The sequence below is a fragment of the Carassius carassius genome, chromosome 24 (assembly GCF_963082965.1).
Source record: "Carassius carassius chromosome 24, fCarCar2.1, whole genome shotgun sequence".
Lineage (NCBI taxonomy): Eukaryota > Metazoa > Chordata > Actinopteri > Cypriniformes > Cyprinidae > Carassius > Carassius carassius.
Window position 1 is genome coordinate 21,322,154 of NC_081778.1, and position 17,305 is coordinate 21,339,458.

General features: G+C 40.3%; 1 protein-coding gene across 2 annotated transcripts in view; it reads right to left on the minus strand.

Moving 5' to 3' along the window:
- LOC132103153 (protein tyrosine phosphatase type IVA 3-like) overlaps nt 1-17,305 on the minus strand; it is a 35,281-nt gene that overhangs the window by 6,788 nt on the left and 11,188 nt on the right. Inside the window, exons 1-3 of one of the 2 annotated variants that reach the window (XM_059508010.1) lie at nt 6,333-6,464; nt 4,033-4,668; nt 3,727-3,819 (exon numbers count right to left, since the gene is read on the minus strand). In XM_059508010.1, coding sequence (XP_059363993.1) covers nt 3,727-3,819; nt 4,033-4,137 — 198 coding nt within the window. In that variant the 5' untranslated portion in view covers nt 4,138-4,668; nt 6,333-6,464. Of the gene's footprint in view, nt 1-3,726; nt 3,820-4,032; nt 4,669-6,332; nt 6,465-17,305 lie in introns of those variants that run through there. The other variant, XM_059508012.1, reaches the window with a different exon arrangement.

Sequence of the window (17,305 nt, forward strand, 5' to 3'; positions counted from 1 at the left end):
CCTCCGCCGCCCGGTGGACGGCGACGGCTCCTCCGGTTTTGGGCAGCCGGCAGGAGTCCCCCGTTCCCTGCTCCTCCCCGTTCTGGCGGAGGCAGCAGGCTCCGGCCACCTGGCGAACGGCGCCGACTCCTCCGCTCCCTCACGGACGGCAGCCGTCTCTCCACATCGTGGGCGGCCGGTAGCGAGCTCGCCCGTCCCCGGCAACTCGCTCCAGTCCACCGCCTCGAGCGTCCATGGCGGCACACTCCTCGCCAGCTCGATGGCACCGCGGATTCACCACAGCGGCGAGGGATCTTCAGCAGCGCGTCCCTCCTTCTCCCGGGCTTCGGCACCACTGTAACGATATCACCTTCCTATTCATCCGGAAGAAGGAGGCGGGAACCGGCGGACAATCAAAAACATTTTAATAACAAAATAAACACAAAACAGCGCACCAGCCCCTCACGGACGACTGGTGCGCATAAAATAAAAACCAAAACACAACTAAAAGCCCAGGCCTGGTCCTCTCTCGTCCTTCACTGTCGTCGCTCCAGTTTTATATCCTTCCATCTCCTCCATGGGCCTCGAGACCGGTGGGACGAACAGGTGTAGTTCATCTCCAATCACTCCCCCGGCCTCGCTCCCATGTCCCTCGGCCCCGCCCCACTTGTCACAGGCCTATTTATTGGTGCATTGGCCTATTTATATGCTAAATGAGCCTATACCTAGGGCTATTTATAGAGTGCTGAGATGTTATGATGTTACAGAGGACTTATTTTATTTCTTTGTTCAAACTTCCAAGTGGCCTATTACGTTAGTCATGTATAAATTATGTTAAACCATGTAAAATGACTCATTCCTGACAAAAGAGCTGTGTGCGTGTACATTTGAATAATGTCGGGCTGTAAATGGGTTCGGGTTTTTAAAAAGCTGTCAATCAAAATGTACTTGTCGGGCTCGGGCCGAAATCTGTCGGTCTTAACTTTTAATCTGTCGGTCTTAATAGAAAATCGAATCGAAAATCGAAATCGAATCGAGAATCGAATCGATTTGAGAGCTTGTGAATCGAAACCGAATCGATCTGGAACATCTGAATCGATACCCAGCCCTAGTTATGTCAGTACGATTTATATTTTTTGGTTTGTTTTAAACAGAGTATCTAGACCAGGGGTACATTAACTCGGTCCTGGAGGGACGGTGTCCTGCAAAGTTTAGCTCCAGACCTAAGTAAACATACCTGAAGCAACTAATCAAGGTCTTATTAGGCATACTAGAAACTTCCCGGCAGGTGTGTTGAGGCACGTTACAGCGAAACTCTGCAGGACAGTGGTTTGGCCGCCCCTGATCTAGACTTTTTACCATCTTATGTTTGTTCTACGAGACAAATGGGATCCAATGGTGTAAAAATGGTGCGAATAACCATTTAAATCCATCTGCAGTTGCTTGAATTGGAGAGGAAATCCTGTTCCAAGTTTTGACCCCCTGCAAACCTTTTTTTTTTTTTTTTAGAGAGCAGAAGTGATCACTTTGTATATATATATATATATTTATATATAAAATACAGACACAACCACACGGTAAACAGAAAGAGAGAAAGCATACAGCAAATAAAGTAAATATGCAGAGAAAACTAAGTAAGCCATTCTGAGGTAGTACTGTGGCATTCAAAATACCACTCAAACAGTGTGACATTATCAACTTCTGTTTCATCGTGAGAATGTGTGGCAGGATGTTATTCTGAACAATGGAAGAAATTTAGCAATTCTGGTTTGCAGCACTGGTAGTGGTGCAGCAATTTGATATTTCTCTTTTTAAAGCTGAAGTACACTAAAAACCTTTTTTCTACACAAGCTGAGAATGCAATGACAACTATACTGAAAAACTATACTTCACAGGCAAAATGATTAAAGTTTCAAAAGTTTGGAGCAAGTATGATTTTTTTTTAAAGTATTAAGCATTAAGCATAATTTAAAGCATTAGCAAACAGTACACACATTATGGCTCTATGGAACTATCAAAACATTTCTCTGTTACATTCCTGACTAGCCTGACAAAAGCAACATTGTCTTGGTTTGTTCCAGCCAATAGCAGACAGAGCAGTATTCTGCAAAACCCATTTGAAAATGGTCATTATTTTTGCAATTATGTTTTATGACGTGACTGATACAGAAAATGCACACTTTAGCTTTAAGTTACCACATTTCTCAAATTGATCTTCTAAAACCCTGTTGAGGAAAAGCTATGGAAATAATTCACACTAAGAAAAGGCACTAAATCCTATATATGTCATGTTTTTTTGACAGAGAGCCAAGGACTAAAACATTACATCTTGTCCAGCTGAGCATAAACTCATCAGCGATGTTTCAAACAGACCCCGTAGTCAACAGTGTTTCTCTCTTACGGAAACTGACTGTTCTCTTGATGGCAGAGAGGAAGAAAGAGAGGCTTTACATGGTATCTAGTGCCGCGTTTCCACCGAAATTACTCGGAACATTTGTACCAGGAACTTTTCTTCCCAGGAACCCCCCCCCCCAGACCTGTTGCTTTCTGCGTTTCCACCGCGGTGTAAAGTACCGGGAAGATTAGGCAAATAGTCTGGTGACGTAGGTCTGCGTGTGTTTCTCAATACAAAGTATGCTGATTTTGGACGTGCATCCTCAGTAGTTCAGACTTTGTGCATTCGACTCGGGAGTGTGATGTGCTGCGTGAACCAATCAGGATGTTTAGCGTCCAAGACCCGCCCCCGAAAGTTCCTTTCGCTTACCAGCAGGGACTTTCTGAGGGGCATTTTTTTACCTGGAACTTTATTTAGTTCCTGGTTCCTGCGGTGGAAACGCACCGAGTACCAGGCCAAAGTCCCTAGTTCCTGGGTAAAGTTCCTGCAGTGGAAACACGGCAATAGGGAGCCAATCACCTTCATATCACTAATGTGGTACCACAAGTACCACTAATTACAACAGCATCACTGCAGTATAGCAGGAGTGTTAATTAAAGTAAGAGAGGCATGGAGTGCCACTGCCATGATCGGGAAATAATCCAGGATTATTAAATTTAGGTGACGGAGCCTTTTGTGGGAAGTCGTGGCCTAATGGTTAGAGAGTCGGACTCCCAATCGAAAGATTGTGAGTTCGAGTCCCGGGCCGGCAGGAATTGTGGGTGGGGGGAGTGCATGTACAGTTCTCTCTCCACCTTCAATACCACGACTTAGGTGCCCTTGAGCAAGGCATCGAACCCCCAACTGCTCCCCGGGCGCCGCAGCATAAATGGCTGCCCACTGCTCCGGGTGTGTGCTCACAGTGAGTGTGTGTGTGTGTTCACTGCTCTGTGTGTGTGCATTTCGGATGGGTTAAATGCAGAGCACGAATTCTGAGTATGGGTCACCATACTTGGCTGAATGTCACTTCACTTTTTCACTTTCAGAGTGAGTGTGTGCACATCAGATACGCATATACTGTATGTACTTCTACAGTATACAAATGCATCTAAAGACAGAAAAAAAGACAGAAAAGCCAAAATACTAACTATAGGCAAAATCCCTTTAAGGCAAATCATGTCATGGAGAAACATCAAATTCTCCAAAACTGTTCACTAAGCTTACAATTAAATTTTGAAATCACCAATGAAATCTGACAGCAACTGTGTCATAAATGTTGTTACTTTTGCTCAAATATCATTATAAAAAGCTTATTACAACAAAAAAACTTTACAGATGACACTTAATTACAATGACAAAGAAATATATCTCACCATGACAGTAATTCCATCCTTTTCCAGCGGTGTCTTATCATAGGTGATTTCACACACACGCACCACTGTTGTTGCCCCATACTTCTTCAGATCCTGATGAAACAAGATTGCACAAGTTTTGAGGGACAAAACAGAGTACATTTAGTATCTAATTTAGGACTCTGAACAAATGTTTTGAAGTTTGTTCTTGGTTGTGGTCCATTTATGTGCAGCACTTGTCACATCAGAGTAGGTTTGAACTTTTTCAGAGGAGGAAGTATGTGATCTTCCATGTTTTAAAATGATCATGTCTGAATGGTCTCTCACCTCAATGAAGCTGCTTAATGATGCATTGGTTGGGTTGTGCGTGATAAGGAAGCGCATTTTTTTGTAGCAGACCTCGACAGGAGCCGGACGGTTCATCCTGGTCATGCTGGTGTCCCCTCCACACTACAGAGAACCGAACGCTCCCTCCGGTCCAGGATCCACAGAGTTCCACTAATAGTATGGCACTACTCTGACCCACAACAGTGCTACAGCAGATTCACTATCACAGTGAAGGTTTCAAGGACTTGCAGGATCCTCTACGATAAATCACTGCTAGTCAGTATATAAAATTGAAAGCTGCCTTTTTTGGAAATTAGAGGCCACAAGAGTCTTCCTCTTCCAACAAATCTACCTCTTCCTCTTTAAAGGGATACTCTGTCGGGCAACTAGATGGGTGGAACAGTGTCCGGTAGCAAAATGCCAGGTGCCGCAATGCCAATTAACCCATTTGGCACAGAGCAAAATGGTCATTCAGGAAGACCAGCTAAAGAAAAGCACAGACAGTGTTTCTCTGTACATTCAGTGGCAGATTTCGGGCATATCCACCCGTGATCAAGCGTTACGATGTTGTGCGTGGCAGTAATCACCGCTGCCCTGCCGGAACTCCATTAACAAACAAGAAGCTGGAGGAGAAATCTGTTAAGAGAACAAAGAAAGACAATCACATACCAATCCATAAACAGTTTTTCTATATAATAATATAATATAATTTATTATATAGGGGGATAATACATAACTTAAATGAATTTAGCATTAACATGGATTAACTAGTTAACAAATATGTTCTTAAATCATATTAGATAAATTAAATAAATCAGACAGCACAATAGAAGCAGAATTTGAAACAAACTCATTGAACAAGTCCCAATTAAAAGCACATCTCACCTCAAAATTAATTAATCACTTATTAACCTTAAAAGATGTTAGTGATCATCTCAGTCACCATTCACTTTCATTGAATATCAAGAATAGGCAATGATGTCTGATGATGATCTTTTGTGTTCCACAGAAGAAATAAACTACTTAAGGCCTAAAAAAAAAAAAAAAGTTTGGTTCCGGTTGGTTGTCAGTTGAGGTCATTGGTCGGTAGGGATTTATTTATTTTTTTACATTTTTTTTTTTTTTCTCCAGTGGCAGTTTTACACACACACACACGCGCGCTGATTTTAAATGTGTGTACCGGTACTTTTACGACAGTGATTCTGTATTCCCGTTTAAAGTCTGTTGTTGCCATAGACACGCAAAACGCGCACACACACACAAAAAGCCTTCGCGGGAGTTTGACAGGCGATAGTAGATTAACATGGAGGATTTGAACTTGAAAAACGGAGTGTACAGACATCTTTTTGTAGTCAAACAACATTCTTTGTTATGTTCATTTATGTGGTTTATTTGATTTTGATGCTATAAATTAACTAGAAGCAAGAGACGATCAGTTTTAACTGATGATCTAACTTACAGCGATCTGTTCGACACATTCAAGAGCCACAAAACGGTATTTATTGTTTACATTTCTTTAAAAAATGACCACATTTGAAAGGTGAAATAACCAAATGAGACTTTGTTTCATATTAAAAGTAAGCTGGTAATGTTAATGTCCTGTCTGTCAGCATGTTGTCAGTGCCCTCTCTGTTCCGCGATATATTGTTGACTCCCCCCGTGTTTCTCTTAATGTTACGATTTCCAAACCTTAAGTTATAGCTCACTTTAGGAATTGACAGTTAAAGGGTTTTGATGCAATACTTAATGGTTTTTAACGGATTACTTAAGTGTAAAACAGCATTTAAAGGAAACTGTAATTTAATTAACGATGTGTGAAAGACCGTTCTTCCCCAGTCTCATAAAATAAATTTGGGTCGCACATAAATTGACAGGGTCGGTCGGAAACCGGAACCAAACAAATTTTTTTTTTAGGCCTAAGGGTGAGTAAATGACAGAATTTTAATTATTGGGTGAAATAACTCTTTAAAAATGACACATAAGACACAAACTTAGAATTGCATACTGTTAACCTCAGACAGTTTGACAGCAGCGAAAACAGCACTCAGCTGTGCCAAATTTTCAAACAATGAGAAACTTAAAAAGAACATTTAAAAAGACAGAAAAACCTCCTGAACTTCACATAGATGCATCAAAAACAAGAAATCACACCATTTAGTTCAAGAAATGAAGGGAGAAAGAAGCAAAAACACAAAGAAACTTCAGTTGCATGCCATTTTCCCAATAACACACATAAGAAAATCATGTGGAACTACTGTGTCTGATCTCCCCCATGACTCATGAGAGTTGGCCCCCTTTACCTTTGTGACAGGCTGTTTCCCGCTCAGGATTAAGCCCAGGGCTCAGCGGCGGGTGAACAGTTGCTATCCGTAAAAAACGATTCTGCTCTAAACCAGTACAGGCTGCCTTTGCTTGCCATATGACAGTGACAGCACACTCTGCTAATGTCACAAACAAATGCACTCATAATGCTCTTAGGAGGAGTGAAGACCAGTCCACCCCCACCTCTCTCTAGCTCCATCCCAATATAAAAATAGCATGGCCAATGTACCTAATAGGTTTCACAACGTATGCTCTTGTCTGATGTTTTTAGTGGCTGGTTGAGAAATAATACACTCTTCATTTCAGCACTGCAACAAGAATGCAAAGAAAGTACTTCCATAAAATGTTTACTGGACTGTAGTTTAAAACTCACATACTTCCACACTCTGCCATGTAATTTTAGCATGTTCACAACACGATTGAAACAAGAAAGAATATATAAATTACCTTCAAGGGATATTCTCAAGATTGTGTCATAATTTACTCATGCCCGTGCTGTTCTAAACCTGTGTGATGTACTTTCTTAAATTCATCCAACTTCTTTCTTTCTTGTTGCAGTAGATGAGCAACAGAATTTATTAATAATTAATAAATGAATTTCAAAAATGACCAGCCGAACCTTATAAAGAACAACCTAACTGTACAAGCATTTGTCCAACAGCTCCTGAATTAACCAGACTATGTGATCAACAAGGATTGTTTGTAAACAGGTTTACACAATAGGTACTCAGTAAAAGCCCCCCCCCTTATTTATACATTTTAATTAATTGTAAAAAGAATAATTCTAAATTTAAACATCCTGGAATGTTTATGATGATGATGATGATGATAAATTCTGGTACTAAATATTTTGCAATCACTAAAAGAAGAGAGAGTGGCTACATGTGGCCTAGGATGTCATACATGTTGACAAACTATCCTAATCACAAGAGGAACAATAAGAATCTTAGATTTATTAGAATTCACCAGATTCTAATGAATTCAAGTTCTAGAGTTTTCACGGAACTATGAACAGAACTTCTGGAAATTCAGCTGCTTAATGAAGGCAATGTGTATTGAAGGTAAGAAGTGATATGGAACACTTCCCCTCTGGCACACTCAGCTATGCTCAAGTATCCTCTGCGCAAGGGCTCCCCTTGCACGCTTGCACACTGGCAGCATCGAGACACACTTTCCAGATCATGCCTTGGCAGTACATTTGGAGTTATTAGTTTTACTTTGTAAAATTTCAATATGATCCTTTTTTAAACTCTGTTTAAGATCCAAAATGACTAGACGCATTAACACGCTCACACTCATATTTAAGATTTTGTTTGGAAAAGGGAATACATTTTGAATGACATGGCCACTACTCAAAGAGTGCAGGAGGTGTCAGTTCATTGAACAGGTCTGCAGGTGTCTTCCTGTTGGTGGGGCTGAACCTGTATTTGACGGGTTAGAGTGTGTTGTGGACTGGGCTAGCTTTGTTCTGCCTCGGTTCTGCACTTGACTGGAGAAGAACTCCAGGGCATGAAGGCTTCATGGCCACCTGTGTTCTAAATATACCTCTGCCAGCTGTCACCTAATAAATATAGCCAGATCCAAAATGAAGTGGGTCGGGAGTTAAAGATAACTGTGGACTTGTTTTGAAACATGACAACCGTCTAAAAAAAGCTACTCAGAAAGGTCTCGACTTTTACAACTGGATTAAATAATTAGTCTGGAAGAAAATAATTAATAGCTCAAATTTCTTTGCCTTGTAACCTTATAAGGTTGGACATCTGAGTACAGATTCCTAGGAACTGAGATACCAGGTGCCATACCAAGAATTAAAATGACTGCTCAACAGAACATTTTGAAGAGGAAAATATCATAATATTGGCAATATCATTAACAATTCTCGTTTATAATCATTACTAATATGGCATCTTCTTATCAAGATCTTAGTGTATGCCGTGTTCTGTTTATGCGAGAACTTCGTTTACGCAAAAAACTTTGTGCTTTGTTACTTTTTAATAAATAAAGTATCAGCTTTAAAAATGATTCCAGATTCATAAAATTCTATCAATAAATACAGTTTTGCCGCTCTTTAATGTGGCAAGCGCAATCGTTTTAGTGCCTCAGTTCAAGCGGCAAGTGAACCCATTTAATCTTTCTCTTTACTATTATAGTAGCCTATGTAATGAACATGAAATATTTCAAGTTGGTAAAGACATTTTGGAAAAGACCCAGGTCATCTACGAGATGGATTAAAATGCTGATAAAGTCAAGAAAAGATAAGACATAAATACATGACAGTATGATTGAAATGTTGAAATGTAAAAAAGAAAAGTTTATTCTGTGGCACCTATAAAAATAATTTGCTGCCCAAGTTTTTTTCTTATAGGGTTTTTTGTCTGGAGCCCTGTAACATAAATCTGCCCTCAGTACCTACAAGAAACTTTACTTGAACAGAACATTTAGGCTACATTTGCATTATTTATTTGCATATTTTACATACACTTTCATTCAAAGCAGTGCATTCGGGATACACATTCAATGTGTTCTCACTCATTTAAACTCTTACACCATGGCCAGCATCATGCTCTGCCAAGTAAGATACAAGAACACCTAGTGCAAACCCTAGTGTGCTTATTTTAATAACTGCAGGTTGTAAAACTTAGTGCAATTATTACCTTTGACAGCATGCAAAGAGCACCCTGCACTAGGATAAGGTCACCATGACCAAAACAAGCATGCATACTGGTTAGAGCAAGACACAAAACTGATGAGGGGTGGTTAAATTTTCTTGTTTTTAAAGTGCATTCATTATAGGCTATGAACATGCTAAATTATTTGTGGAATAAGGGCGAAAGGACACGATGTCACACCATAAGGCATTACACCTTACTCCCCCACAGAACTACAAATCATGCAGATTCAAAGTCTGTATTCTTTGTTTTGAGCCAAGAGGCCAATCTGTGATGTTATATTCTCTACTGGTCAAATATTTTTACACTATACAATTTTGCAGTTCAGAGTTCAGCAAACTTAAACATTGGTACACAGACACTATTTTATAAGGCACTCATTAAATCAGATCAACATATGATATGGCTAATTTTTTCACTGTGACACTAATGTGTTAAACACGTGCACACATCCACATGTTGTACTGCATGTAAGTGTGGTGTGCAAATTGTTACCAGGCTTATACGCATAGGGAAGCAATTAAGAGGCAAAACTGTACCACATGAAGAAGACCCAATCATTTGATTTTCAACAGACATAATGCAAGCATATGCTATTAGTGAAACCACATGGAAAGCTGGATGTAAAACTCCATTACAGCATTTCCAAACAAAGGCAAACATACACTGACAAAATCATTATTCAGATCTCCACAAAATTAGATATCATGTTCTGAGATACTCAATGGGTTCTAAAACAGAGAATACCAACTTACATTTTGGTTAAGATCAGACAAAACAACTTCACAAGGCTGAATAAGTGCTTATGTCCAGATGAAGATCAATAACATTCCTGATTTCAGAGGAGCATTTCACTATCAATAAGGAGTCTCTCAAACTCTTAACTTTATTACCGTACAGTTTCTTGCAGACACTAAAACAAGATGATTTAAACACCATGAACTTGGTTTTGCAGACTACAAAAGATTTGTCCATATGCATCTGTGTTTGTTCTCTATAGCAACATTCCTGTGATGTCACAAGAGATCTGGGGTTTTATCCTTATCCCTTCTGACCTGCAGGACCAAGTGTCCCTCATAACAGAAGAGAGATACAGTAGGTGGCCAACCAAAATTAGCTTTTTGCCACCACGAGTGCCGCCGCCACGTCTGCAAAGTGCATTTGCAGCTTTTGAAAGCTGATTGGCACTTTAACCAAGCATCAAAGCATTTTCGCAAATAGCTGTCAGCTTTGCCTCCCCGATACACTTAGGCTGCAGTCTGGGAAAATGAAAGAAAAACACTGTAGTTAAAATATTTAATATTCACAGATGAAAGTTTAGTACTTATGAAGAAATGTGTATAAAGTAATTTACACTGCGGCACCCGGGGAGCAGTTGGGGGTTCAGTGCCTTGCTCAACGGTAGGGCTGCAACTAACGATTATTTTGATAATCGATTAATCTGTCGATTATTTTTACGATTAATCGATTAATCGGTTTATGTACTTATATTTTAGTTTTTCCCATTTTTTCCCCAAGTAAATTATTAGTAAATGGTCTTTATCCTTCAGCATAGATTTTTAAGAGATTTTAACCATTTTGCACTGTCATATCCTAATCAAAAATATACCTGGAGTTGTTTTATTGTGTTAGTAATCCTTTGTCGAACTCTTCTGCAATCAGAACACTGACCCATACTCTAGCAAATTTCACAAGGAGATTTAAAATAATGTTTTCACCATGGCAGTCCTTAGAGCTCCTAAAGTAGTTTAACATCCCGAACGAAGCTTATTAAGGAATCTTTCAGAACATATTTTCACGAAGGATAAGGATAAAACAGAATAAAATTGCAGTGCATTGTATTTTATTATTTACTGGGAAAAAGCTTTATAGCTTTTGCTGTGAAATTGTAAACAATCCTTCGAATAAAGTGCCAATGGCATGAAACCTGAATGGAACTCACAATTTAAAGTAAAATCCATCAGAAGGTTGTCCAGAAAAAAAAAAAAATTGGACAGTCACACACAAAAAACCTGCTGTGTGAAAAAGAGCAGTGAATACTTAGAAAAAAAGTGCATTTCAAATATCTTTAAACATTTACCTCTCTCATTCAGTCATAATTAGGCTGCACGACTGAATTTTGAACTGGTAAACGACAAACTGACCACAGAACATGTTTGTAAAGCTTTAAATGTTAACTGTTAAAAAGCAATGTTATCAGCTTTTACGACTAAACATTTGCAAACAACATTGTACTGGAGAATCTGCACAAATAAAAGTCTTAGGGGCCGTTCACATATCGTGCCTAAAAACGCGTGGAAAACGCTAGGCGCGCCGCTTTCTCCTTCTTTCCAAAGCGCTCGGGCAGAAGCGCCCCTGAGGCGTCTGCCTTTGATAAGCAACCATGACGTGCTCTCTCCTTGAAGACGCGGAAATTTCAGCAAAGGATAAATGGATTTGCAGCTCAAAAAATCACTTGCAGTAGCTCTGCTACCAAATTTATTTCAAAATGGAAATCCATATACAACTATGATCAGCTGTTCCTTTCATCTTGACTGAGCTTTTAACGTTGTTACGGGAAAGGATGAAGCTGATTGGTTAGTTCTTGTCACATGACCCGCGATGCGCTTGCAGCATTCTGAAAAGTTGAGATGTTTTTAACTCGATGCGGTGCGGTGTTGGAAATAACGAACTTGAGCGCGCAAAAGACGCGATATGTGAACGTCCCCTTAAACAGTTCAGTAGTGCAGAGTTTACAGGTTACTCTTCTTTTTTGAAGGCTCAAAGTAAAGTACTCCCAGTCTCCCACATCCCGCTAAATGCTGCAGAGACGCTGTTCGGGAAGCACGTGACATAAAACGAGGCCAGCTATTGGCTATTCGCTACTTCTCCTGCTGTACTGGCTGAGTAAAACCTCCGATGGCTCATTACTGCCACACTTTGGTCACCGCAGATTTGAAATATGCACGAAATGAGCCGCTTACGGCAAATAAAAGTTATTTAGCAACGAATCGATGACTAAATTAGTTGACAACTATTTTAATAATCGATTTTTATCGATTAAATCGATTCGTTGTTTCAGCTCTACTCAACGGCACCTAAGTTGTTTTTTTGTTGTTGTATTGCCAGCCCAAGACTCAAACCCACAACAGAGTCAAACTCTCGAACCACTAGGCTTGCCGTGATAGATGGTGTTGATGGTGTTACCGGTTTTAAGCCGCAACAGCAGTTACATCACTTTCCCACCGTGACACCATCCCCACCATCGTTTAGATTTTAAGTATTCATTTTTTTTTTTTTAAATATTTATTTGAATTAAGTAAAAATAGTAATTATAAATAATTTAGTTTAAAAGAAAGCATACAATATAATTAAAAACTGAACACAGCTACAATGCTGCGTGCCAAGAGACAGTCACATCACAGATCAGCATAACAACGTCATCTCTTCTCCCTGTGCTGTGTCTCATTAAAGACGACACATTGACCACATCGGATGAGGATGGACAACTGACCGCCATCTTGAAAGTCAAAATCATATCTATTTAAGTGGGTCGCACACCGGACAAGAAGCACAGCGCCACGTCTTCAAAATTCGAACACATTGTTTTCTACGAGTGTATGCACACCGGCGGTGACATTCGGCATCTGTCCGCGGTGCCTAGCTACGACTCAGGACGATGTTCAAATTCCTGCCGTGCCACAGAGCACCATCCGCGCCACAGAGTGCGCATATATATATATATATATAGACCAAAAGTTTGGACACACCTTCTCATTCAAAGAGTTTTCTTTATTTTCATGACTATGAAAATTGTAGATTCACACTGAAGGCATCAAAACTATGAATTAACACATGTGGAATTATATACATAACAAGAAAGTGTGAAACAACTGAAAATAAGTCATATTCTAGGTTCTTCAAATAAGCCACCCTTTGCTTTGATTACTGCTTTGCACACTCTTGGCATTCTCTTGATGAGCTTCAAAAGGTAGTCACCTGAAATGGTCTTCCAACAGTCTTGAAGGAGTTCCCAGAGATGCTTAGCACTTGTTGGCCCTTTTGCCTTAACTCTGCGGTCCAGCTCACCCCAGACCATCTCGATTGGGTTCAGGTCCGGTGACTGTGGAGGCCAGGTCATCTGGCGCAGCACCCCATCACTCTCCTTCTTGGTCAAATAGCCCTTACACAGCCTGGGGGTGTGTTTGGGGGTCATTGTCCTGTTGAAAAATAAATGATGGTCTAACTAAATGCAAACCGGATGGAATAGCATGCCGCTGCATGATGCTGTGGCAGCCATGCTGGTTCAGTGTGCCTTCAATTTTTTAATAAATCCCCAACAGTGTCACCAGCAAAGCACCCCCACACCATCACACCTCCTCCTCCATGCTTCACGGTGGGAACCAGGCATGTAGAGTCAATCCGTTCACCTTTTCTGTGTCGCACAAAGACACGGTGGTTGGAACCAAAGATCTCAAATTTGGACTCATCAGACCAAAGCACAGATTTCCACTGGTCTAATGTCCATTCCTTGTGTTCTTTAGCCCAAACAAGTCTCTTCTGCTTGTTGCCTTTCTTTAGCAGTGGTTTCCTAGCAGATATTCTACCATGAAGGCCGGATTCACACAGTCTCCTCTTAACAGTTGTTCTAGAGATGTGTCTGCTGCTAGAACTCCGTGTGCCATTGACCTGGTCTCTAATCTGAGCTGCTGTTAACCTGTGATTTCTGAGGCTGGTGACTCGGATGAACTTGTCCTCCGGAGCAGAGGTGACTCTTGGTCTTCCTTTCCTGGGGCGGTCCGCATGTGAGCCAGTTTCTTTGTAGTGCTTGATGGTTTTTGTGACTGCACTTGGGGACACTTTCAAAGTTTTCCCAATTTTTCGGACTGACTGACCTTCATTTCTTAAAGTAATGATGGCCACTCGTTTTCCTGTATTTAGCTGCTTTTTTCTTGCCATAATACAAATTCTAACAGTCTATTCAGTAGGACTATCAGCTGTGTATCCACCTGACTTCTGCACAACACATTTGATAGTCCCAACCCCATTTATAAGGCAAGAAATCACACTTATTAAACCTGACAGGGCACACCTGTGAAGTGAAAACCATTTCAGGTGACTACCTCTTGAAGCTCGTCAAGAGAATGCCAAGAGTGTGCAAAGCAGTAATCAAAGCAAAAGGTGGCTACTTTGAAGAACCTACAATATGACATATTTTCAGTTGTTTCACACTTTTTTGTTATGTATATAATTAATTCATAGTTTTGATGCCTTCAGTGTGACTCTACAATTTTCATATTCATGAAAATAAAGAAAACTCTTTGAATGAGAAGGTGTCCAAACTTTTGCTCTGTACTGTATATATTATATTAGGGCTGGACGATTATGGCCTAAAATCAAAACCTCGATTAATTGAACATTTTACCTCGATTACGATAAATGAATGATTATTTTGTTTCTGTTTTTTTTTTTTTGCCCTCATAGTTCACTGACAAGCTTTGTACTGTAAGCAGGGCCATAGCTGGGTTATCAGGGCCCCTGTACAGGTTGTACCAGTGGCCCCTGTTTGAAAGTGTTTAATTTGTATGTTCCTTCTGTTTATTTGTTTGTGCTATTTACACAGTGTTTAAGTTTTTTCAAGTTTGTAAGTGTCTAGGTACAGAAACCGAAAAATTCAATGTAAAATAGCACTGTAAAAATTAAACATACAGTCAAACCAAAATTTATTCAGACACCTTTGTCTCTCACATTATCAGTTTATTTGCTATAGTTTAGAAAATGATAATAAAAAATGACAAGAACTCAGAGTTAAACTGTCAGAACAAATTCATCTTGATAATTTCAGATAACTTTGATTGTAATCCATTACATATCTTTCTATCAAACAAAACTTCATAAAACAGTCAATACTTTGTTGGCCAATTACCCAGCAATGATTAATTGTGTTCAGTCTGTGGTGTAAAAAGGCTGCATTAGCAATTCTGCAAAGGAGAGGTCAGTTCAGTGTTGCCGTCTGTGATACGCGGCTCTCACTTTGAATGCGCACCGAGCACAATGCGAGTAACCAGCTGCTCAGTTCAGCTTTTCCTCGTCTTGTGTTTTAATGCTTTAAAGTTTTTTGAATGGTTAAATTGGCAAGTGGCAAGTAGGGATGGGTACCGAAACCCGGTATTAAAATGGCCCCGGGGCTAAATTATGAAAGATCGTAGTATCAGTAAGATCTGACGGTATCGGTTCTGCTTTCGGTACTGGAGGGGAAAAAATTAATGTACTATGTATTTTTGCTTAATAATGTTATCGTGCACTTTTTATCTCACCAAACATTTCTAATGTGCGATCATATTAAGACGTTTGTCTGTGAGATCTGTGAGATCTCTCATGCGCGCCGCGGAGGCTGTCTGTCAGTCACACACACACACAACAACAAGCGCGGCGCATGCACAGACATAACAGTATGAAAACTCCCGCTTAATAATAAAGAGTGACGATGGCGAAGAGATTTGCTTAATAATGTTATCGTGCACATTTTATCTTACCAAACATTTCTAATTTGTGATATTATTAAGACGTTTGTCTTTGAAATCTGCGAGATCTCTCATGCGCGCCGTGGAGGCTGTCTGTCAGTCACACACACACACAAGAACGAGCGTGGCGCACGCACACGCATAAGGGGCCGATCACATATCACGTCTTTTGTGCGCTCAAGTTTGTTATTTCAAATGCAAATCCCTTTAACCATTGCTGAAATTTCCGCGTCTTCATGGAGAGAGCAGGTCATGGTTGCTTAGCAACGGCAGACTCCTCAGGAGCGCAAGTGCCCGAAGGCTTTGGGGTAAAAAAAATCAGAACGCGCGTGCCTAGCGTTTTCCACACGTTTTTAGACGCAATATGTGAATGGCCCCTTACAGTACGAAAACTCCTGCTTAATACAAAGTGTGACGATGGCGGAGACAGTAAAACGTTCCAAAGTGTGGTTATACCTTACTAGAGTTGAGACAATGCTGGTTGCCATAAGTGCAACAAAATTTTTGCATGTAAGGGTGGAAACAAGCAATCTGTCAAAGCATCTTTCAAAAGTGCATTATGGGCAGACAGAGAAATGCAAAGTTTTCGACTGCCTAACACAACACAAAGTACCGATAAGAATACCATTAAAGTACCGGACCGTTAAGCAGTATCGGTAAGAGTAGTAATACCGTTAAAACCTTAACGATACCCATCCCTAGTGGCAAGGCTAAATAACACGTGAAATGATGACACGCAGCAGCGTTCAGAGTTCTTCAGAGGGTTCAGTGGCTTGCTCAAGGGCACTTCAGCCGTGGGTATTGAGAGTGGAAGGGGAGAGGGGAGTGTTCATTCACTCCCTCCCACCTACAACTCCTGCCGGCACCGAGACTCGAACCAGCGACCTTCTGGTTACTAGTCCAGCTCTCTGACCATTAGGCCACAGCTCTACTTAGACTGAAAGCAGCAATAGCCACATACAACCTCTTATCAAACAGCATTCAGGAAACTTGTCAATCACTTTATGTCTCTGAGAAGTCATTGGATGTTCTCATGGGCTCTCCAAAGGAAGATAGAAATAACTTTTATCTGCCAGATGGGTCTTAACAAGCCCCTTTGGGTATGCCTTTAAGTATAAGCCCTACTTATTCAGGCACTTCACCTTTCCGAGAGCAAGAGTCCAGTGACATCCCCCTCGGTCTAATGCAACTCAGCCTGTACTGAAACACTTCACACCATTGCTCCAGATCTGTGTGAAATATACTGTATCAGACTTGCCCAAGATTGTCTCACATGAGCCGGCAATGAAGGAAGATCAAGACTGCACACCAATAGGTTAGGAAATCGCTATCAGTAGCTTTGTGTTTATAAAGATATAAGCTCATATCAGTTACAGGACACAGAATCAGATCGCTGACTCTCTATTACAACAGAGAGCATCATTAGCACAACAAGCAGTACATAGAGGACGACATCAAAAAACAACATGTAAAGCCTGTTGCTATGTGTATATCGGTTGCAGAATAAGGGCAGACTGCTTCTTAGGAATGGCAACAGTAAGGAATTTAACTAAGCTTTTAATGATTGTTTTACTAATTTTGAGGAAGAAACATTTTAAAGTTCATATTTATTTGTTTCCCTCATCAGTTTATGTCCAAATAACAGGTTCTTGGTTCATTTCAAATAAGATGAGACAGAAATAATATCTTGTGGTTTATTGAGCGAGTCAGTAATTAAGTAACCAATGATTTGTTCCTATACACAAAGTACAAAGGATTTGTAAGGCCCCGAAACACCAA